The sequence below is a fragment of the Gorilla gorilla genome, chromosome 1 (genome assembly GCF_029281585.2).
Source record: "Gorilla gorilla gorilla isolate KB3781 chromosome 1, NHGRI_mGorGor1-v2.1_pri, whole genome shotgun sequence".
In the NCBI taxonomy this organism is placed as follows: domain Eukaryota; kingdom Metazoa; phylum Chordata; class Mammalia; order Primates; family Hominidae; genus Gorilla; species Gorilla gorilla.
Window position 1 is genome coordinate 237,389,032 of NC_073224.2, and position 23,062 is coordinate 237,412,093.

Consider the following 23,062-nt stretch of genomic DNA (forward strand, 5'->3'; position numbering starts at 1 on the left):
GGTGAGTTTACCTGCTTGAATGCAGTTTTCTCATGATTATGTGGAGGGGAAGAAAGGCAGCTGCCTCACAGGGCTGCTGTGTGGCCCCCAGAACTCACCAGTTGTGCCCTAAGATCATCCCTTGGCGAGCTGCAAGCGGTGGCCTCTACCACCCAGGCCTGAGCCCAATATGGCCTGACTTTGCACACAGTGGGTGCTGCCACACCCAGGCAGCCTGACTTTGCACACGGAGGGTGCTGCCACGCCCAGGCGGCCTGACTTTGCACATGGAGGGTGCTGCCACGCCCAGGCAGTCATTATGGTGAATGAGGCCCAGGCGATGTCTCCCCAGCCCCAGCTGCAGCCCCTGGAGGGAATCCCTGGGATCTTCTGCTTCCGGCGCCTGCCTGGACCCTCCTCGTGGGTAAGCTGAGGGTGACTCCAGCCTCCCCTTGGGCCGGTGTGAACTGCTGAAGGGCTGTGCGTGGGCAGAAGGGCTGGGACGGAGGTACTGCTCATCCCTGCAGCTCCCCACCAACCCAGGGTGCCCGCCAATCCAGGCCTTCCTTCTGGTCTAATTTGCTGCTTTCTCCACCTTGCCAGTTCCCTTTTGCTCCCGCCTCTGCATTTCTCGTCCAAAACAGAAATACAAAGGGAGGAAATCTATTCAAAAGTCCTCCTCCTCATTTTATTTTTGCAGCTCTCTGGGGTGCCCAGGCTTCAGATTCTCTTCCGATAATTATCAGCCCTTTCGGGGCCTTGGTAACCCAGAGCCTCAGGTTTGGGAGGCAAGAAGAAAGCCCTGGCCTGGCTCGAGCAGGGAGCCCGTTCCCCGGCAGACGCCGCCGCGCGCTCACCCCTTCCCCTCTAACCCGGTGTGTGTGAGCCGGCTACAGTGGATGCTTTTTTCTCTAAATATCTCCGCTTCCTCTCAGCTGATCTGTGATGAACACCAGACCAGACTCTTTTTATGTGATAATTTTCCATCCCAGGCAATGCAAACATTTCTGTGGCTAATAATCTGAGTCTTGGCCATTGCTCAGAAATAACAGAGGCGAGGTTCCAACATAAAATAATACGTCTTGCTTTTTATTACTTAATTTATCAACACTATACTGGAGAAACATCTTGTTAACTGGGCAAGAAGAAACAGTTTCCCAATGCAGCCCTGGCTGATGGAAGTGGGTGTCAGGTGGAGTAATGAATCCCGTTAGCATAAAAAGAGGCCAACGCTGAAAGAGAGTATTATTCAAAGAGGGAAATATTACTCAGTAAGAAAACGGTACACTCACACGGAATCTGTTACATTAAGAATCCCCCTCTTTCTGGCCAAACTCAATTTGTTATCCTCACAATATCTCCCCTGTAGATAACAGATGAGAAGAGGAATAGCCCTGAGAAGGGACTCCTCAGAATCTGCAAAGTATAGGGATGCAGCCAAGCCCACCGCAGCAGGACAGGGGCATCTCAGTGCAGCAGGACAGTAGACACTTGCCTTCCCCACCCCTCCAAAGTCTGTGATGATCTGATTTGGATCCTCACAGCTGGAGGTCCCCAGGGAACTGGGGCACCAAAAGCAAAGGCCTAAGAGGTCCTTGTTGCAGGGAACTGAGGTCCCAGAAGAATTCAGACTCCAGGAGGAGTCTGGTGAGGTTGGTGGAATCCAACCTCATGTCTCCAGCACCCAGGACAGCTCCCCACCCACAGTAGGTGCTTCCTAGACACAGCCATCCCTGTGGTGGGGACACTGGTTCTCACTCACCTCCTCCCGCTGTAGGTACCCAAATCCAAGGATGCTCAAGTTTCTTATATAAAATGGCATCACAGTGAATCAGCCCTCCGACTGTGCGGGCTTTGATGTGTGGTTGGTTGTATCCTGGCAGCACTATTAAATGGAGAAGTGTCTTCAAATGCCAGCCTGCAAGACCCCAAGGCAGGCGTATTTGTTGAATGAATGAGTGAGTGAATGAATAAATGAGGGATGTTTTGAAAAGTAGAATTGAATCAGACACAAGGAACTCACTAAGCAGATCAGTCAGGGTGAGCAAGGTTATGCCAATGTAACAAACAGCCTCTAAAACTCATTGTCTTAACCAAATAACAAAGTCTTATTTTTCCTAAATAAACATGTGACTTTTATTTTTTTCCTAAGCCCAGTGTGACTTGGCAGGGCAGCTCTGCTTGTGGTAAAAACTTGAGGAGCTCTCTGGGACTCTCTGGTTGCAGTGTTGGAGAGCAGAGAACTCTGGAGGGACCACACCAGCAGCTGGTGCCTGGCCTAGAGCAGCAGTGCCCTCCCTCATACTCAGCGGCCTGATGCTCCACCCAACCCCAGGTGGGCAGAGAGTCTCATCCTACCTCGTTCCTGGAAGGCAGAGAGCCAGAAACTGGGGTCAGCTGTGCCAGTGGCATCCACACACATGAAGGAATGATCCACAACCCTGGACCACAAGGATTTTAGAATCCAACCAACTAGAAGAGCCCTCTGCGGCCTGCCAGGTACTACCAGTGTTCACTGACTACCTTTGCCACTTACCGAGTGTTTGCTGCAGGCCAGCACAGCCCTACGTGCGTCACTTAACATATTAACAAGTAAAACACCCCCATCAGTGTTCATTTAAAAAAACCATCCATTATCTCACCAATAAGGCATATTATCATTCAAAACTATTTCCAATCAGCCTTTTCAGACACGTGTGTCCTTATGCATGTGCACGTGTTTGCATACGATGTGCCACTTCTAGAAAACGCTTTTTTAATGAAGACTTTATTTATTTATTTATTTATTTATTTTGAGATGGAGTCTCACTCTGTCGCCCAGGCTGGAGTGCAGTGGCGCAATCTCGGCTCACTGCAAGCTCTGCCTCCTGGGTTCACGCCATTCTCCTGCCTCAGCCTCCCGAGTAGCTGGGACTACAGGCGCCCGCCACCACGCCCGGCTAATTTTTGTATTTTTAGTAGAGACGGGGTTTCACCATGTTAGCCAGGATGGTCTTGATCTCCTGACCTCGTGATCCGCCCGCCTCGGCCTCCCAAAGTGCTGGGATTATAGGCGTGAGCCACCGCGCCCGACCGAAGACTTTATTTTTTAGAGCAATGACAGGTGCATAGGAAAACAGGTGGACAGTACATTGTTCCCCTTGACTCATTGTCTCCCTGTCTCCCCGCAATTACCCCGTGATGAACACCTACGTTGGTGTGATACTCTTGTTACAATAGATGAACGAGTATCAGCCCGTTATTATTAACGGAAGTCCACAGCTGACCTGAGGGGTCATGGTTACGCGTGAATGTAGAATGGGGCGTGGACCCACCTTGGGAGTGCCACACAGAGCCCTGCCCCTGCCCTGAGCCCATGACCTGCCCACTCATTCCGCCCCACAGCCCGCAGCAGCCCCTGATGATTTTGGTCCTTCTACAGTGTTGCTTTTTCTGGAGTGCCATGGAGTTGGAGGCATGGAGCATGCAGCCTTCTCAGACTGGTTGGGTCAGGTCGGTTTATCTTCTCTTATCCTGATGTCTCCTCTCCTCGTCCCTCCTGGTTAACCTCTCTACCAGTTACTCAGCATCAGCAAAAGCAAGGGGTGGCCTGAGCTGTTCTCCAGTCCCAGTCCCAGGTGAGATGCTGTCACTGTGCCACATACCTGCTCTCTGCCACGTAATCATGTCCCTCCCCTGAGAGGCGGAGCTCATTCCACCCCTATACTGTTGGTGTGGCCACGGGATTGGCTTCAGGTGTCGGTGCGGCCACGGGGTTGGCTTCAGGTGTCGGTGCGGCCACGGGGTTGGCTTCGGGTGTCGGTGCGGCCACGGGGTTGGCTTCGGGTGTCGGTGCGGCCACGGGGTTGGCTTCGGGTGTCGGTGCGGCCACGGGATTGGCTTTGGGCACAAGAGACGATGGGTTCATTCTGAGCCAAGGCCTAAGGAGGATGAGGACTATGTGTGTCTGCTGTCCTCTTCTGCTGCCACCAGGAATATTTCACACTCCCAGATAGCTCTGGCGTCCAAGGGGGGCAGGCAGTCAGGACAAACTGGGCCCAACCGCCAGGGTGGACCAAGCCCTGCTGCCTGCCCACAGCAGCTAAGTTGAATGCGATAAGGAGGGGCACCGTGTGCTGTTTCGAGCCACAGAGTTAGGGGATGGCTATTGTCTCCTGCCCCCTCCCCGTGCCACTGTGGCCACAGCTGAACGCCACACCTCCTCCCAGGACTCCGCCCCACTGTCTTGCCTCTCTCTGAGCCCAACTGTGTTGACAGCTCAGTGCCATCATGGGCTGGGCTCCTGAAGTGTCGGGGGCAGCCCTGGCTTTGTGGTGAGAGCCGTCTGGGAGGCTGTGTGCTGCATGCGACCCTCAGGACCCCACTGTGGGGTCTGCAGGCTGCATTTGGAAACCGTCTCCTGCATTTAAGAGTGTGGTGGCTTTTGTTGCCATTGCTTTTGGTGTTTTAGACATGAAGTCCTTGCCCATGCCTATGTCCTGAATGGTAATGCCTAGGTTTTCTTCTAGGGTTTTTATGGTTTTAGGTCTAACGTTTAAGTCTTTAATCCATCTTGAATTAATTTTTGTATAAGGTGTAAGGAAGGGATCCAGTTTCAGCTTTCTACATATGGCTACCCAGTTTTCCCGGCACCATTTATTAAATAGGGAATCCTTTCCCCATTGCTTGTTTTTCTCAGGTTTGTCAAAGATCAGATAGTTGTAGACATGTGGCGTTATTTCTGAGGGCTCTGTTCTGTTCCATTGATCTATATCTCTGTTTTGGTACCAGTACCATGCTGTTTTGGTGTCTGTAGCCTTGTAGTACAGTTTGAAGTCAGGTAGCGTGATGCCTCCAGCTTTGTTCTTTTGGCTTAGGATTGTCTTGGCAATGCGGGCTCTTTTTTGGTTCCATATGAACTTTAAAGTAGTTTTTTCTAATTCTGTGAAGAAACTCATTGGTAGCTTGATGGGGATGGCATTGAATCTATAACTTACCTTGGGCAGTATGGCCATTTTCACAATACTGATGCATCCTATCCATGAGCATGGAATGTTCTTCCATTTCTTTGTATCCTCTTTTATTTCATTGAGCAGTGGTTTGTAGTTCTCCTTGAAGAGGTCCTTCACGCCCCTTGTAAGTTGGATTCCTAGGTACTTTATTCTCTTTGAAGCAATTGTGAATGGGAGTTCACTCATGATTTGGCTCTCTGTTTGTCTGTTATTGGTGTATAAGAATGCTTGTGATTTTTGTACATTGATTTTGTATCCTGAGACTTTGCTGAAGTTGCTTATCAGCTTAAGGAGATTTTGGGCTGAGACAATGGGGCTTTCTAGATATACAATCATGTCATCTGCAAACAGGGACAATTTGACTTCCTCTTTTCCTAATTGAATACCCTTTATTTCCTTCTCCTGCCTAATTGCCCTGGCCAGAACTTCCAACACTATGTTGAATAGGAGTGGTGAGAGAGGGCATCCCTTTTGTTTTGTGCAACAAAAGCCAAAATTGACAAATGGGATCTAATTAAACTAAAGAGCTTCTGCACAGCAAAAGAAACTACCATCAGAGTGAACAGGCAACTTACAAAATGGGAGAAAATTTTCGCAACCTACTCATCTGACAAAGGGCTAATATCCAGAATCTACAATGAACTCAAACAAATTTACAAGAAAAAAACAAACAACCCCATCAAAAAGTGGGTGAAGGACATGAACAGACACTTCTTAAAAGAAGACATTTATGCAGCCAAAAAACACATGAAAAAATGCTCACCATCATTGGCCGTCAGAGAAATGCAAATCAAAACCACAATGAGATACCATCTCACACCAGTTAGAATGGCAATCATTAAAAAGTCAGGAAACAACAGGTGCTGGAGAGGATGTGGAGAAATAGGAACACTTTTACACTGTTGGTGGGACTGTAAACTAGTTCAACCATTGTGGAAGTCGGTGTGGCGATTCCTCAGGGATCTAGAACCAGAAATACCATTTGAACCAGCCATCCCATTACTGGGTATATACCCAAAGGACTATAAATCATGCTGCTATAAAGACACATGCACACGTATGTTTATTGCAGCACTATTCACAATAGCAAAGACTTGGAACCAACCCAAATGTCCAACAATGATAGACTGGATTAAGAAAATGTGGCACATATACACCATGGAATACTATGCAGCCATAAAAAATGATGAGTTCATGTCCTTTGTAGGGACATGAATGAAATTGGAAATCATCATTCTCAGTAAACTATCGCAAGGACAAAAAACCAAACACGGCATGTTCTCACTCATAGGTGGGAACTGAACAGTGAGAACACATGGACACAGGACGGGGAACATCACACTCTGGGGACTGTTGTGGGGTGGGGGGAGGGGGGAGGGATAGCATTAGGAGATATATCTAATGCTAAATGACGAATTATTGGGTACAGCACACCAGCATGGCACATGTCTACATATGTAACTAACCTGCACATTGTGCATATGTACCCTAAAACTTAAAGTATAATAATAATAATAAAATAAAATAAAATTAAATTAAAAAAAAGAGTGTGGTGCCTTATTTTCCGACGTGGCCTGGTGGGGGTGATACTACCTGGATGGCTGGTGTGGGGATCCATGCAGGAGAATCGTGGAGGCTGCAGAGCACGTGGCGCCTGGCGAGCATTCTGTAAGCGAGGGTGACAAGCGCAGCAGCAGCGCGCAGGCTCGAGGGGTTCCTGCACACGCGGCTGGTGTTTGGTAGAGGACAGCCCGGTGTCGGAGCCAGGGAGGGGGAATGCCACATCTCCACGAGCACACACCCCTGCCTTTCTCCTTCTTTCCTGCATGACCCTCCTTCCCGCCTCCACCCCTCAGTACAAGGCTGAACACACACCGTCTCAAGGCCAACCTGGAACCTGCTGTGGTAGTGAGGCACGAGGGGGAGGCTCGGCACTGCTGCTCAGTGGTCCCAGCTGGGACCCCCACGGTCCACGCAGCTGTGGGATCACAGTCGGCCCCAGGAAGCCAATGCCCCCACCAGAGAAGCAGGCTCATGGAACACGAGCCCGGGATGCTGGTGGATCTACAACCTTCTCCCGGGACCTGGCTGCCCCACCCTGCTGCCCACCAGTCCCACCCCCAGGGCAGGCGCTTTCTCTAACAGCAGGTGGCTTCTTAGATAAGGTGGGGAGATACCACCTTCCACGAGGGGCCCACTTCCTGCAGAAAATTTCCACCAGCAAGATAGGCCTCAGGGACCTCCACCGCAGCCCCCACTGGGCACATGAGGCCCTCACTCTCCCCAGAGCCTTCTTCTGGCTCTAGAGCAGGACTGGGCCCCAAGAAACCAGGGAAGATCCCCCCTCTATTTGAGGGATTCAGGGCCCGCCTGGGGTCCGGCCTGGACACCGTTATGCAGAGGAGCAGCTGCAGAGCCCAGCCCCCAGTGCCCGCACAGGGACACCGCTGGGCATGCAGGACCTCAGAGCCGGCCCTCGGAGCCGGGAGCACTCAACCTGCACCACGAGAGGGAGGTATGCTCAGGCCATTGGGCACCTAGCTACAGGGAGACAGGGCTTGGGAAGAGGGGGGCACAGCATGATGTCACAGAAGCAAGGAGCCAGGCCTCGGGAAGGGTCCCAAGGAGTCCCAGCACCCAGGAGAGTTGCCCTCTTTTACACTGGAGGGGAACCCCGCCACCCGGCTCACTAGCATGCATAAGCCCAGCTGATGGGAATTGTGGTAACGAGGTTTGGCAGGTATCTTAGCAGGGAGGCGGCGTGGCTGTGTGGAAGAGAGAGCTCCCCGCCCAAACCAATTACCGCAGACTTTGCTGAGGTGTGTGTTCGTGTTTAAAGCAGAAGAGGCTAACCAGGGCTCAGAGCTGATCTATTTTTCTCTCCTAATAGAGCAGCACAATTTAATTAACTCAATATTGCATCCACCTGAAGATTATGGACGGGGTTTATTGACGCCACCATCTGGCTCCTATAAAGCTGGCAATGTAGCCAATAAATCCTGCTACAGAACCAGGCGCCTGCGAGAGGTGTCCTGCCTGCAGGGCCTCCCCTTGCACCCTGCTGTGGGAGTTGCTTGGGTGGCCACAACGGAGGGGCTGCCCTGGGCACCCTGTGGCGTCGGTTCGGTTGTGGAGAAGGGGTGCTGGTTCCAGGGCAGCACCTGTGCACCCTGACCCCTGCAGGTGCCATGATACCATTTCAGAGGCAGGTGTCTGCCCAGGGGCCCCCTACCCTGGTCGCTGGGTTCCCACCACCCTGACTGGTCCCTCGTTCCCACACCCAGTAAAGAGCAGCCAAGCCCTGGACGTGGGTTCTCACGCCGGGTGCCCAGAGCTGTGTCTGACTGCTCCGCTCTCACCCCCTCACCCTCGGCACCCAGAGCTGTGCCTCACTGCTGCGCCCTCACCCCACCTCACCCCTGAACCACGCAGCACGTGAGACTCATTATCTCCCATTGCAAAGGAGGAAACCAAACGGCCAGGCCTGGAGCTCAAGGCTGAGGGCCGCGCTGCCCCGGGCAGAACCAGGTCCAAAGGGCAGGGGTGGGTGGGGAAGGGGCCCTGGCTTGGTCTGGCTCCTCTGGGTCTCCAAGGTAAGAAGACGCCTCTGTTTAACTTGGGGTTAAGGCAGCGTCTGAGTGTGTCCTTCTAAAATTTGTGATGTTTCGTCTCTTACTGGAATTTAAGTTTCAGCCTAAAGCCTCAGCACAATAGAAGTCATTTCTGATGACAGCAGGGTCCCCAGAGCCACCTGTTCTCATGCTGAGCCAGGGACCCCGAGATGGGGGACACAGCCCCCTGCCCTGCCTCCCAGTTTCCATCCACTCCAGCCCCACTTCTGCAGGGCCTTTCCCCCAGGCTGTACCCTCGCAGGCTTCCCAGGACGCTTCAGGGTCAGAGAGAAGCCCAGGCTCTTCTTTCACTGACACAGAAAAAGGACAAGTTAAACTCTCATGTCCCCCCATGCGCTCTTGGACTTGGGCGGCTGGATGTGTGTGAACAATGCCTCTCCCAGGCTGCCCTGAGCCCCCTGCACCCTCAGGCCCTGGGGCCTTGCAGAGCAGAAAGGAAGCCACCTCAGACACGCAGGGTGGTAGAGACCACGGCACCAGCATAGCAGGTAATAAACCACTGCATAGGATGGTAATTAGCTGCACCTCTCCCAGCCGAATCTGACGGTTTCAGCTGATTTAAGGGATCCTTCAGTTGAGGTGGGGGTGGGGTAAGTAGAATCAACTCAATTTAGAATGGCGGTGGGGGGGGGGGCGGCGGCAAAAAGGTTACCTTGATAAAGTTGTCACCCAGCCTGGAGCTGCCCCATAACTCACCTTGGGCCATGCTAACGGGCCATTAATCACCCTTATCAGCCTGTGAAGGGGCCCCTGCGGGACCGCCCTACCCCAGGGGGCAAGTTCAGGTGTGGCGAGGTGGCGAGAGGTCAGAGTCCACCCAGGGCCGGCTGCCACCTTGGAGGCCATGGGAGCTGTGGCTGCGGCCCCTCCCTCGGGCCTGATTTCTGCCCTGCGGACTGGAGCCTCAGGAGCAATGCGGCCTCCCCAGACAAGCCGCAACAGTTGTGAAAACGGGATTCTGGGAGTGGGGCAGGGGGAGGGGGGAGAGAAGACGGAGGAAGCGGAAGCCAGGCACCTGGGCTGGTCCCCAGGGGCGGCTGAGGGTCCCCAGGGCCACGGCCCAGCGCTGCCTTGGGAAGGGGATGGCGTGGGCGGTGCTTTCCGACTTTCTGCTGCCTGGGCTGCCTTACACCTCTCTGCCTGCAGCCTTTGATTCAGCAAAATCAAGGATGCAAACTTCTTAGGAATACTTAGTTTCCATGGCAACCGTAGCTGACCTCAACATTATTGTTCTCAAGAGGGGACTGACTTTACTATATGTTCATTCACTGAATTAATGGACTCCCGATTCTTTTATCAGCAACCCCGGGACAATGGAAAGAGAGACATGTCGTCAAAGGGCTTTCAGCCACTGTCCAGCCTTTTGTCCGCAGCTTACTGCGACGAAGCAAGTCTATTCAGGCTGAGATTATCAAAATCAACTCGGGGCTGTCTCCGGGGCAGCTAAACACACTTGGATTTCATAAAGACATAACTGATCCCACATGCAAATTAATAATTTGGATAGCAGGGTTCTTAGGGTTAGGGATTTTGGTGTGTATTTTTTTTTTCTTTTTTGGTAATAAAGCGCATGGGTAGGTAAACTGCAGTTTAGTGACGGCACTCCGGCGGGATCTGTGTTGCTGGCTGGCTGGTAAGGGAACAGGGGAAAAGGCGGTCTGAACCTCACTCACCTCACTGGCACAGGCCTCAGCAAAACCAAGCTTAGGGAGGCCGCAGAAAGCCTTCTAGATCCAGTACATGCCAGAGAGCCTTCTAGTTCCCATACGCACCAGCTGAGCCTGATGCATGCATAGCAGCGCCTCCTTCTGCAGCTCTGTGTTTGAGGGTCCCTCCATCTCTCCAACCACATCCCCTCCCCTACCTACCCCTGCCCCCCTACTCCCTTCCTCCCCAGCCCTCCAGCCTCCTTTAGGAGGAAAACAATACAAACAGAACACAGTAAGCCACAGGACTGGACACCGAACAGCAGTCTCCGGCTGCGTGGTGCCGTGCTGGGCTAAAAGCCTGGCATGGCCAGGAACTCTGTATATCCTGCTCACAAACTGCCTGGAGTCCCAGCGAGGTCCCAGCTGCGTTGAGACCTCAGGGTGTGTGGCCTCCTCCAGTAACTGCTGCACAAAAGACACTTAGCAGTTGCCTGTCTGTCTCGCTCCCAGCTTCCTGGGCTCAGCAGCCATCCTTCATTAGCCCCCAGTCCTCATGGGAGGGACCCAGGAAACCTCTGGACTCCTCGTTACCAGAGGCATTTTGCCCGGGCCGGGCTATAGAAAACGCCCACACAACAGCCCAGTGGGACAGGCCATGGTTCTAACATCCAAATAATCATTTCACAAATTATCATAATTATCAATCAATCACCCTGTTTGGACAATGCAAGGCTGGGCTATCAGATGACTTTTATGACCTGTAGCATTTTGTACGTAATAATGATAACCGGGAGAGATTTATGGACCCATCACCGGCCCCTCTTCCGGCGGAATGACTTTATTAGCTCGATTTATTTTTGACCGTCCTCTAGGCCTCTGCACTCCCGCCCCTCGCCCTGGGGGCTGGCTCGGGTGGATGCGTTTTTTCCGAAGCTTCTGAAGGGTTTTTTTTTCAGGTCCCCAGGCCTAGCCCTCCCATGCGAATTCACGATGTATTTATTTTTGGGAGGAGGGGGATAGAGAAGCGGAGGGGAAGAGAAAATAAAAATAAGAGAAAAGGTCACTTCCTTTTGTTTGTGTTTTCCCGTTCTGTATTAACACGTCCTTCCTTTTCAAGAGGGGGAAGGAAAACACGATAAAGTGGACAAAGGGAAAGGCTGCCGGGCCATGTTTCCCCTTTCATATCGCCAGAGATTGAATCAAAATTCTTTCAGCTGATAGCATCTCCCGGGTGGACTACACTCTTGTTAACGGATAAATTCAAGCCCTCCAGAAAGTCAAAGAATAAATTTAAGCCTTTTGCCAAATGTCTATCCTATTGGATTTTGATAAGATGGCCATTGAGCCTTAATAATGTCTTCCATCCATTTTCAGCGAGCCCTTAACACGGCTCTTGATTCGTCCCCAAAGCCTCTTCGCCCGGCCTTTTTATTACCGGCTCCGGCGGGCTCTCCAGGGAGCCGCGCGCCCAGAGTGATGGATGGACAACTCGCTAGATTATCTCCCGCAGATGTTTGCTCTCCAGGAACCCCCGGGCTTTCCCTCTAAGTAAACAGAGACTAAATAGAGAGTCCACTGGAGGGAGCGGTCCCAGAGGTCCCCGCACCGCGTCCAGGAAAGGCGCGACGCAGCCCGACCCACAGCCAATATGACTTTTTGGGAAGCGCCGGTGACGCGCGCCCAGGGCGCACCAGGACGGGCGCAGGGACGGCGAGGGCACGCAGAGGGCACCAGGGCGAGCGCACCAGAGCGAGCGAGCGCGGGCCAGCGCCAAAGCTCTGGGCTGCGCGGGCGCACGGGCTGCGGAGTGAAGGAAGGCGCAGAGGCCGGGGTGTGAGACAGAGGGAACGCGGGAGGCTAGGGTGAAGCTGAAGGGGTGCAGGAAGGACAGAGGAGGACCGTCCCCTGAGCCTGGCGGTGGCTCGGCCCTCCTGGGGTGGGGGCGGGGCTAACGGGAGGCACCTCTGTAGCGCCCACAGGAGCCAGGCCCCGCGCCACAGTCCTGGGTTCGAATCCCAGGCCTCCATACAACCCCCGGCCCGGCCGCCCTCGCCTGTAAATTCTGAGTAGAGTCATCCTGCATCCAGCCCCTTCAGAAACCTCACTCTCTGATACTTAGAATTCCTAACCGTGGCTTCCCCACAAAATATCACCTTTTCTGCAGCTCATATGCCAAGCTGCTGATTGAATTAATTAACTTCGTCACATTTCACTGAGGCAGATAAAGAACAGGAAGTGTAATCCTCCCAGAGGTGGATGAACTGAAGCCAGACGCAGGAGTTGCCCACCCACAGGTCACACAGCCACCCCCGTCATGTTCCCAAGTGTGCCTTTGGGTGACCCAAACTACAAAACCCCTAAACCAGAGTTCTCATCCTATAAGGAAGGACTGCACTGAATTCATCCTGAAAACAGCACCGCGGTGCGCACAGTTACGGCAGCAATCCACACATCGCACCTATACCAATAGCTGTAAGTGGCGCATTTGCTTGCAGGGTGGGGTCTCCGTCTGGACTGACGCCCACTCGAGGGCTGTCTGTCCTGGTCTTCCTGGCCCCCGAGTCTGAAGACTTTGCCTTTGAATTTTAGCCTCATGTCTCTCAGTCTCTCAGCCCCGACCCCCCCGGCTCCCCGAGAGTGCCTAGAAATGTAACTGAACGGGTCCAGTCTGAGCCCTGGGGTTAGGGATCTGATTCTCCCACCAGCATGGCCTTGGCAAACACTCGAATCCCCCAGACGCTGACGGTGTTTATTGCGGAGGCTGAAAAAACTATGAGCTGATGGCCCAGGCAGTGCTGTGTGGCAGCCTCCCCCTCTGGTGGAGCTGTACCTGAGAACTTGGGTGCCTCCTCCAGGCAGCCCCCAGCCCCTCGGACTGGGCCTGCAGGGCAGCGGCAGGGAGGAGCCCTGGGCTGGGGTCAGGAGGCCTGCTTGGACAGGACCGCCCACCAACGCCCGCGATGCTGGCTCTGGTACCCTGCGCTGAGCTCCCTGCAGCCGCGGCAGTGCCGTAGGGGGTCTCGTGCATCGGGTCTGCTCTGATTCCGTGGGATGGCAGAACCTGAGACTCCTCAGCCCGACCCAAGGTTTTCAACCTGCTTTCCAAGGGCCTGCGTCAGAGGGATGCCTGCTGCCCTGGGCACTTGGAAGTAGGCCCCTGGCTGGACAGCATCTCATGCCCACCCCGGGAGCCGCTCTCAAGAATGACCTTGGGCCACACTGAGCGAGACCTAATGGCCACACATATAAGACACAAAGGCAAACCCACCGTGGCCCAGAGGCACAGAAGGCGGCGCCCACTTCACCCTCCTTCTGTCCTATTTCGTTCTGGTTCAGAAGCAGCCAGCACTTGCCTCCCCCGGGCCCTTTAAATCTAGACTTGACCTTTTGACCTTCTGACTTGACCCCTGTTCCTAGACCAAGCAACCCCTCCCAGCATAAACTGATCCCCTTCTAACCTCCTGCCAGGCCACCTCCATGAGGCATTCAGGAGAGGCGCAGCCAAGGAGGGCGTCTTGAAAATGTCAGACGGTCCAGGGACGCATCGGGGTGGAAAACCCAGTGATTTCAGGCTCCCTCGAGAACTTGAGGGATTGGCACTAACTGCAGGTCACTTTTTGTGGGAAGTGAAAATACTGCAGTTCTCGGAAATACAGCAGCGCTGCTTACTGTTTCCTGCTCCTTTATGTCCTTTAAGAAAATGTGAACTCATTTAAAGAGGCAGGAAAGGAGAAAGAGGGAAAGTGGAAAAGACCAGCCCTGGAATTTGCTCCATGGCGCAGTCAAACGCGGGTGCAGGAAGACCTCAGGCATCCTGTGGACGGCGGGGACTGAGAGCCGACACCTTGTCCTTGGACAAAAGGACCCCAGGAGGCCAGACACAGCCACACCAGCGACGGGGAAGGACACGGGAACCAGTTCACCCAGCTTCCGGAGGCCCTTCAGCGGGTCACTGCGGGCCCAGAAAAAGTCTCCATTGCCATGCTTTCTCCAAAATCAATGTATCTGGGGTTGAACCTGGAGAGAAGGGTCAGGTCCCTCTGTGCTTTGCGGATAGCTCTGCCCAGATGGTGGGTCCCCTGTCCCTCATTCGCGCAGCTCTGCCCAAATGCCTCGGCTCAGAGACTGGGAGTTTGGCAGGACTAGCACAGCACTTTCCTTTGACTTTGGGGGAAAAATGGAGTATTGATGACTTGAACACTCAGCTCAGCTTCCTAACCACAAGGCTGCCAGTACCCCTCAAGCCCATATGCTGCGTCACGGAATCCAGTTGTAATTCTGACAGAATTGTAACAGCACTCGGTAGGCACTGACTCAGCACTGGCTCCTCTGTGCCAGCAACCCCCATGGTGCACCCCGCCCCCCCCCCGCCCCCTGCGATGCTGTCTGGGTGGGGATGTGTAAATGTGACTCTCTCTAAATTTTATCTTGCTTTAAAGCAAAGATGCCAAGCGAGAGACTGTTACTTTAATTTTACTAGAACCCCCCCCCCCAAAAAATAGGAGATCAGCCACCACGTGTGAGCGTGCTGTGTCTGTGGACGTCTGCCTGTCCGTGCAGGCAATGCATATCCCGTTGAAGTGGAGTTCTGGCTGCTGAACAGGTTCTAGGTTTCGGAGCTGCTTTCCAGGCCATTCCTCCTCCTGGCCGTCTGGACTGCAGTGTGCACACCCAGGCACACATGTGACTATGTGTGTGCCTCCCCAGGGCCTGTGTGTTTCTCTGCACATGGTTCTCCCTCTGGATCTGTTAGACCTAATGTTTGTCCACCAGCCGTTACCCACCACCAGTCAGCAAAGCCGTGGATAATGCCACGTGGACCCTTTTTCTCTTGCCTCGTGGTTTTGCTTATTTAAAACGATGCTTCTTTGGAAGCTACGAGTGCAGCAAAGGCTTTGTTGAATCTGCAGCCAATTTTTCCCCATATTCTTTTCATGAGAGTATCCAGCAAAGACAGTTAAATAAGCACAACCTGCGTTTATTTAATTTTCCTGTCTGCGTGGCCTGAAGCTTTCCCACAGGTACAGGGCTCTCCTCTGCTCTTGGGAGTTAGGAGAGTGGCGGATGGCCCTGTACCTGTGACCCTACGGCGACATGACCCCCACCTCCCCATCCCTCCTAATGACAGCAAAGCCACCGTCCTGTGCACACGTCAGTCCACAGATAACACATTGCTCAGGGCCTGCCAGCAACATTCCGACTACACGCTTGTTAGCTCAGGGACAGCTGGGATGGCGGTCGCCCCGCCAGGAGCTCCGAGGACGCTGGGGAGCTGAGACGGCGCAGGGCGAGCTCTCCTACCTTTTTGATGCAGCCTTCCTGGGGCGACACTTCCACGTCCGTCAGTATTTGCTGCAAAACAGTTTTGAGAGGGGTTGTTAGTTTCTGATAAAACATTCTCAAGCTACACTGGGTTCTAAATGGTGGGGGCAGAACCACTGTCCCCAAAAGTCACAGGGTGGGACCCAGTGGCTTCTCCACAGCAGGAAATGAAGGGTTCCATTGATCACAGGTATCTCTTCTTCCAGCAGAGGCTCCCCCAGTCACCGAGGACTCCAAGCGCCCCCCAGGGACTTCACCTCCCTGGAAACACTGCACTCCAGGGATGGAGACACACTGTGTAGCTCACTCTGGCCCTTTAGTGGTTGGGTGGGGACCCAGGTCAAGGCGTCTCAAGGTGAGCCACTCATATTATTTATGAGAACCATCTGGGAGGAGCGCATGGACACCCTGGATGGTGAACAGACTCTATTTGTGTTTCCTCCAAGTTCCACCGGCGAATCACACCATGTGTATTTAGACACAACATGGCCTAGGTTGTGCCTGGCCCTGGACAGGTGAGAGACAGCAAGGTGCAGTCCCTGCCCTCTGGGGGCTTACAGTCCAGCTCGGGAGGCGGAGGTCGGGGGGAGCTGGACTCTGCCCAGCGGTCCCAGGAGACAGCGGCGGGCGGCCAGAGGCAGGGGCAGAGGTCGGCCAGCGCCCTGCGGAAGGGTGGCTTGGTGGGTGCTGGAGGGAGAGGGAGCTCATGCCATTTTCTGCTTCCTCTTTTTTTTTTTTGGCAAATCAGAGGTGGGAGTGTTTTAACTGGCTCTTCACTCCCATCCAGATCCCTGGGAGGGGGATGTCCCCCATGGCTTTTAGAGGAAACTTCTCAAAGGAAATGGAGCTAAAGCAGAAAAGCCGCTGTGCCTAGTGCCATGCAGGTGCCCGGGGTGGCCACTGAGGACCCCCAGCAGCGGGCTGTGGGCCACACAGGAGCTCCCGCCCCCTCACCCACGTGTGGACAGAGGCCGAGACAGGGTGGCTGGAGTGGGCCAGCAGTCGGCTCGTTCTTTCTCCCAGGTCGCTCCAGCCGGAACGTGCTTTGGCTCTGGAGAGCATTTCGCCGGGTGTCTCCTCTTAAAAGCCACCAGGCTGCACTCCAGAGTGGCGGCGTCTCAGTGACCCATCCCAGAGTGCTGTCTGTGCTAAGCAAACTGACAAATGAGCTCTAGAAATTGGATTTTTCCCTTCTGGACCCAAAGTGGCCATGCACGGTCGAGTATACGGAAACCGCAACGTTGTTTCCATAAGAATAGAAACCAAGATTGAAACTGATACTTGAAAAATAAAACGAGAAAATGATGCTCATGCCAAAGATTTTCTTTCCCCTCCCCTTAATATTACATGATGGCTTTACAAATCATAAGGACGGAGCGCAGCAGCACAGCGTGCCTGCCAAGGTGCAATTGACGAGCTGGCGTTCCCAGCCACAGTGGGGCCCAGCCCGATCGCCTTCCGGGTCACCCTGCGCTAATGTGAATGGCAGTGATGGCTGCTAGATTCAGGCACCTAGATGGGCTGCGTTTGGAAGAGGAGAAAGCCTTAGTAGGGTGTGACCTGCCTGCGGGGCCGAGGCGTGCTGGAGGCAGAGCTCGAGGAGCTGCTCAGGTGGAATCTCTCCTCACTCTGGATGCTGGAGGACCGTTTGGCCGTCCCAGGTCTGGTGAAAGGGATGCCCCGTCCCAGTGGTGGCGCTGGAGCTCTCGAGAGTAGAAGGACAGATCCCGCCGTAGTGATCCGCCCCGGGCAGAGAAACTGTGGATCTTGTTGCCAGTTAAAGGCTGGGCTGAAACCAGAACCAGGGCCTCCCCAGTCCTGCTTGCTTCGTGAGGCGCGTCGAGGAGTGAGGTGCTGTTTGTATCTCTCTGGCATTTGCGGCCAAGTCACAGGCACCTGTGCAGACACCACCAGCGAGAGGGCCCTGCCCTCCCCGCCCTGTCCTGCCAGTACCTGCTCACAAACCCACGTACCCACCCAGAGCCCACAGGGGCCTGGCGCTGGCCTGGGAGCATTTGGTGGCCTCTGGACATTTTCCAGGAGGCTCCCTCCTGTTCCCAGTGGGAAAGTGCATGCCACGGCCCATTCAAGCCATTCCCGATGCAGGTGACACCCCCACGATCACTCCCAGGCAGGGTCAGCCCAGGAGCCCCCGTTAACACCACAACCTCACATTCGGAGGGGGCTAGCGTGACAGCCCTCCAGCCACCCACCGATGCCACCCTGGGCCTGCTGTGGCCTCAGATGCATAGCCTCTCAGGTGGGGGCCGCCCTCCCTCTGTCCACGCTGCTGTCTGCTGGGCGCCCACCGTTCCTGCTGTGGCCAGCTGCATTTTCACTTGCACTTTTGGTCGCCTGATCTTCCTGTCTCCCTGCCCTCCGAGTGTCCGGGTGGGATGGAATGCCCCCATAAACCCATCCATCATGCCATGCGGAGGCCCTTCTTGCCTTTCTGGCGGAGTCTGACGTGGGCTTGGTCCGTGCGTGGGCTTGGCCAGCACTCCTGCTCCCCGGAGCTTGTCATCAGGTGGGGACGCAGAGACGGATGCTCCAACACCGGCCCCAATAGTTGAAGGTGTTACATGCGACGCACTGACCAGGAGGGCCCAGTCATACCGTGTGGCATCAGGAGGTGGGACCTGGCCAGCCCCGGGGTGGTGGTGGGGGCAGCTGCCACAGCTGCTGGGCTCCCGGCCGTCTCTCTGGATCCTCTGGGCACGGTGCCTGGGCCCCCTTCGGGCTGAGGGTGTGGGCTTCTGAGGACTGTGGTCACCCCGGAGCCCAGCGTGGAACCACGGAAGAGCCGCACAGAGGCAGAGCCCTCCCCAGCTGCCCTGCAGCCCCGGAAGAGGAAACCGGCGCCCGATGGCAACAGAGAAAGAAGCGGCCTCCTGCAGGCAGGGCGCTGGGGCCTGAGCCGCGTTCCGGAACCGCCTGCCCCATCTCACAGCCCGCCTTGGCCCTTATGAACACCACGGACTCTGCCTCTTCACCCGCTGCTGACCTCGGCTGGAAAAATGGCGGGACGCGCTCCCCGGCTCCCCCGCCCTCGCCTGAGCCGCGGCTCCGCTGAAAACGCTCTTTATTTCGCTAGCGGGGCCCTCAGCACACGCGCCGCTGGCTCGTCCATTGCTGGCAGCGGCCGCCGCGCTCTCAACCTCTCCGCACCCCGGCAGAAGTATTAGGTGTGTTTGATTAAGCGTTTTAGCCAAAAAAGCGAGGTCTGACCTCTGGCATTTAGCTTCTCTCACGGGTTCCAGCGCCAGGATTTAGCTAAGTGGGGTTGGTCAGAACCTCTTTTTTGACTCTTAAAATAAATACCCTCTGTTCTCCAAAAAGTCAGCAAAGAGGCCATGTACGCAGAGGCGCTTAGGGCTCTGGAGTTCTGGCGCGGCCCCAGGGGGGCTCAGCTTGCTGTTTGGTGCCACAAATGGATCCCAGAAGGTTTCTCTCCCGTCAAAATTATCTGTTATTAAAGTATCTGAGAACCTAACTAAGGAGGAAACCCAGAGTGAGCCCCGGCCACGGAGCTGCTTCCAAACCAGCGGGAGGTGGACGGAGCCCGGTGCAGAGGAGGCTGAGGGCCATGAGGGACCCCAACACTCCGGTTTACCCACCCCTTGCTCTTGGCATTGAGAGCAAACCTTCTCTCTCTAACCTACTTCTCTTTTCTTTCTTCTTCTTCTTTTTCTGTTTTTTTTTTTTGAAACAGGGTGTCTCACCCAGGCTGGAGTGCAGTGGTGCAATCATGGCTCACTGCAGCCTCAGCCTCCTGAGCTCAAGCGATCCTCTCAACTCAGCCTCCTGAGTAGCTGGGACAACAGGCACACCACCATCCCGGCTAATTTGTTTTATTTTTTGTAGAGATGGGGTCTCACTATGTTGCCCAGGCTGGGACTCCTGGACTCCAGCAATCCTCCCAAAGTTCTGTGATTATAGATGTGAGCCACCATGCCCAGCTCGGCTCTAACTTTTCTTTCTTTTCTTTCTTCTCTTCTCTTCTCCTCCTCTCCTCTCCTCCTCTCCTCTCCTCTCCTCTCCTCTCCTCTCCTCTCCTCTCCTCTTCTCCTCCTCTCCTCTCCTCCTCTCCTCTCCTCTCCTCTCCTCTCCTCTCCTCTCCTCTCCTCTCCTCTTCTCCTCCTCTCCTCTCCTCCTCTCCTCTCCTCTCCTCTCCTCTCCTCTCCTCTCCTCTCCTCTCCTCTCCTCCTCTCCTCTCCTCTCCTCTCCTCTCCTCTCCTCTCCTCTCCTCTCCTCCTCTCCTCTCCTCTCCTCTCCTCTCCTCTCCTCTCCTCTCCTCTCCTCTCCTCTCCTCCTCTCCTCTCCTCTCCTCTCCTCTTCTCCTCCTCTCCTCTCCTCTCCTCTCCTCTCCTCTCCTCTCCTCCTCTCCTCTCCTCCTCTCCTCTTCTCCTCTCCTCTTCTCTCTCTCTCCATCTTTCCTTCCTCTCTCTCTCTTTTCTTTTCGTTCTTTCTTCTTTACTTTTCTTCTCTCTCTCTCTCCCCGCCCACCCCCAGCCTCCAGGCTAGAGTGCAGTGGCTCGATCAGCTCACTGCAACCTCGACCTCCTGGGCTCAGGTGATCCTCCCACCTCTGCCTCCCAAGTAGCTAGGATTAGAGGCATGCTCCACCATGTCTGGCTAATTTTTTGTATTTTTTGTAGAGACAGGGTCTCACTATGTTGTTCAGGCTGATTTCTAACTCCTGGGCTCAAGCAATTCTCCTGCCTTGGCCTCCCAAAGTGCTGGGATGACAGGCGTGAGCCACTGTGGCTGGTTCTAACCTACTTTTCTTTCTTGCCCATTTCTGAAGTAGCTTCATTGGACCCAAAGATGTGGGTCTGAGTCTAGAACCTGCTAAAAGCTGATTCCAAGGTCTCTTCTCCTTGAAGAAGCCCCTATGGGTGGAGTCGGGGGGTCAGGGTTGTCTATGCAGGGCACCCAGGGGCATACAAATGGCAAGGCTGATGGAGCTGTCTACAACCTCCACATCCCATCCAGGCTCCAAGCCTCACTCTGCTCACTGCTGGGAGACTGTGGGGTCGAGGGGCTCAGGGTTCTGCTGGACACACAGTCTGAGCGAAGGTCTTGGTGGTCAGCAGCTTCAGCTTCCATGCGGCCTACACGTTCAGCAGGGTTTTACACCCAACTAAACAGTGCCCCGGGCAGGGCTGGAAGCTGACAACTAAACAGTGCCCCTGGCAGGGCTGGAAGCTGATGACCAGGCCACACCGAGCCTCCACATCTCAGGATCATCTTACTCTTGGAGAGGAATGTCCACGGCCACCCACACATCCTCCCTTTCTGAGAAGATGGAGTTTTTAAAGAACAAATCTCATTCTTAATTTTCTTTTCCAAATGGAAGCCGTGGGTGCTGCCAGTTTCCCTGGTGTAAATGTTGCATCAAGGTGATGGCAATGGTGAAGCCAGTCATAACAGCAGCAGGTCATTTTTTGGGGCCCTGCCGCATGTGGGGGGCCTGTCCCAGGCACTGCAGATGCGGACCTCCACCTCACAACCACGTGTGGGAAGCAGGAACCAGCAACGCCCCTGCTGTGTAGACAGGAAACAGGGGCTGCAGAGTTGAGGTGACCGGGCAGATGTCGAGGAGCTACTCGGGGCGGCGCCCGCACTCGAGTCTGGGCCTCCTGACTCCAGGAGTGTGCTCCGGCAGGACAGAGGCCTCCGGGTGGATGCCTCGGCAGGAAGAAGACACACGCCGGGCCCTTCCACCCGGGACTTGCACCTGAACCCCGGCCAGGACTCTCTCCACGGCCAAGCTCCCTCCGGCCGTGTGGGCTCCAGCAAAGCTGGGTGGCTTCCCGTTGGCAGCTCCCGCAAGAACCGTGAAAGGCGGTTAGTCGCCGGCCGCCCCGCCTCTGGCTCCCGGAGCAAAGACTGCACTGGTGTTGACACAAACCCTTGCGCTCTCAACCGGGAGTAGGGTAATATTTATTTATTTTTTGCATTAAAAAAATCAGCTTGGCCGTGTTTGAGCTACAGAAATGATTTTTTTAAAAGCTCCTTGGACACTGCTTTTAGCTTTTATGCCTAAACAGATACTTCTCAGTTCCTTCAAGTGAGATCCATCCAATGAATGGAGGCTCTCTCTTTACTCCTAAGAAAAATATTTACACAGTCAAGTACGGCACAGAAAAGGACCCTGGGCTCTGGAGAGCCCGTCCCGAAATGCACAGAGGTCTCTACGCCGCTGTTTACACTCCCAGCCACCACCTCCCTCACTCCTGCCCTCCGCATCCCCTGCCCCCACCACCAAAGGCCTTCCCAAGCCTCCCGCGTTGGGGCCCTGTCATCAGGGGTTGGCCTGGGGTTCCGCATGAGAACCCCGCAGGGCTGTGCGACAGGAGGGAACGGCCCCTAAGCCCTACCTTCCAAACCCTCTTTGGCCAATGAGAGAAGCCAGGCCGCTCTGCTTCCAGAGCCCCGAGCAGGGAACAGCACTGGGATGCAGCATCTTCGCCCCCAACCCCATGGGACCCGAGCTCCAGGCAGGCAGCATCTCCGCTGACCTGGTGAGATGGGGCCTTCTGCTTTGCTCCGGCCAGAAGCAGTCTGCTGGAGCCAGCAGACTTCAGTGCACGCCCAGTGATTTTCTCTCAACCTGCAGGGCTGCCGCCGCCTGGCCCTGCCCCGCCCGGCCAGCAAGGCCTTGAAGACCCAAAATCTGGGCATGGCCTGCTTCTCTTTCTGATGTTCCAAGAACACTCTGTTCGCTGGCAGCCCCGCCTGTGAGCGCTGCCCCTTGGCCTGGACACACCGCCCGGGCGAGGCTGGCCCCGCGCGCATCTCCCTTCCTGTGGGATGAGGATTGAATGGGCACTGCTCCTCCTCTCCCTGGCCCCCGGGAGCAGGCTCCACACCCCTTCGTGTCCTCATTTCATAAGTGGTATTGAGCACCTTTGGTCTACACTGCCCCACGGAGAGTGCCTTGGAGACATTTAAAAACTATGGAAACAGTATTTAGTCCAGAATTCGCTACTCTGGGCAGACACAATGGGTAGGACCCACCCTGCCTTCCACAGCAACATCAACACGAGGAAGAGGAAAGATCTCCAAGTCTGGGAGCTGAGGTCCTCTTGGGGGTGGGGTCCCGAAGTGGGGGTGGGGAGCCCAGGAGGTGATGGGGCTGGGAGTGAGGCAGCATATGCACAAAGGTGTTAGCAGGGGGCAAATGAGCACCCCAGAGACGGAGGAGCCCTGGGGTTGGGAAGCCTTGGGGGGGCTCTGCCATGGCCCTTTGAGGACCAGGCTGAGGGATTTCACCCGGGCAGGGGCTCTTGGATGGAGGCAAGAAACAGACGACGGGGGCATGGGGTGTGGAGGAGGGACAGTTTGCAGGAAGGGTGGCTTCCTGTGTGCACAGGCCTCCAAGGGGTCTCCCTCCTCATGTCTGCTCGGAGGAGCATGTGGGGGTCTTTCCTACTGACCCAAGTGTGGGGCCCCGCAGTGGGCTCCATCCGGCCTGTGCCCCCCA

The 23,062-nt window shown here is 55.0% G+C and overlaps 1 protein-coding gene across 5 annotated transcripts in view; it reads right to left on the reverse strand.

Annotated features, from left to right (window-relative positions):
* Positions 1–23,062, reverse strand: part of PRDM16 (PR/SET domain 16) — a 372,183-nt gene that overhangs the window by 178,447 nt on the left and 170,674 nt on the right. For all 5 annotated transcript variants that reach the window (XM_055350077.2, XM_055349983.2, XM_055350023.2 and 2 more), the window contains exon 3: positions 15,553–15,603. In XM_055350077.2, the coding sequence (XP_055206052.2) occupies positions 15,553–15,603 (51 nt within the window). The remainder of the gene's footprint in view (positions 1–15,552; positions 15,604–23,062) is intronic.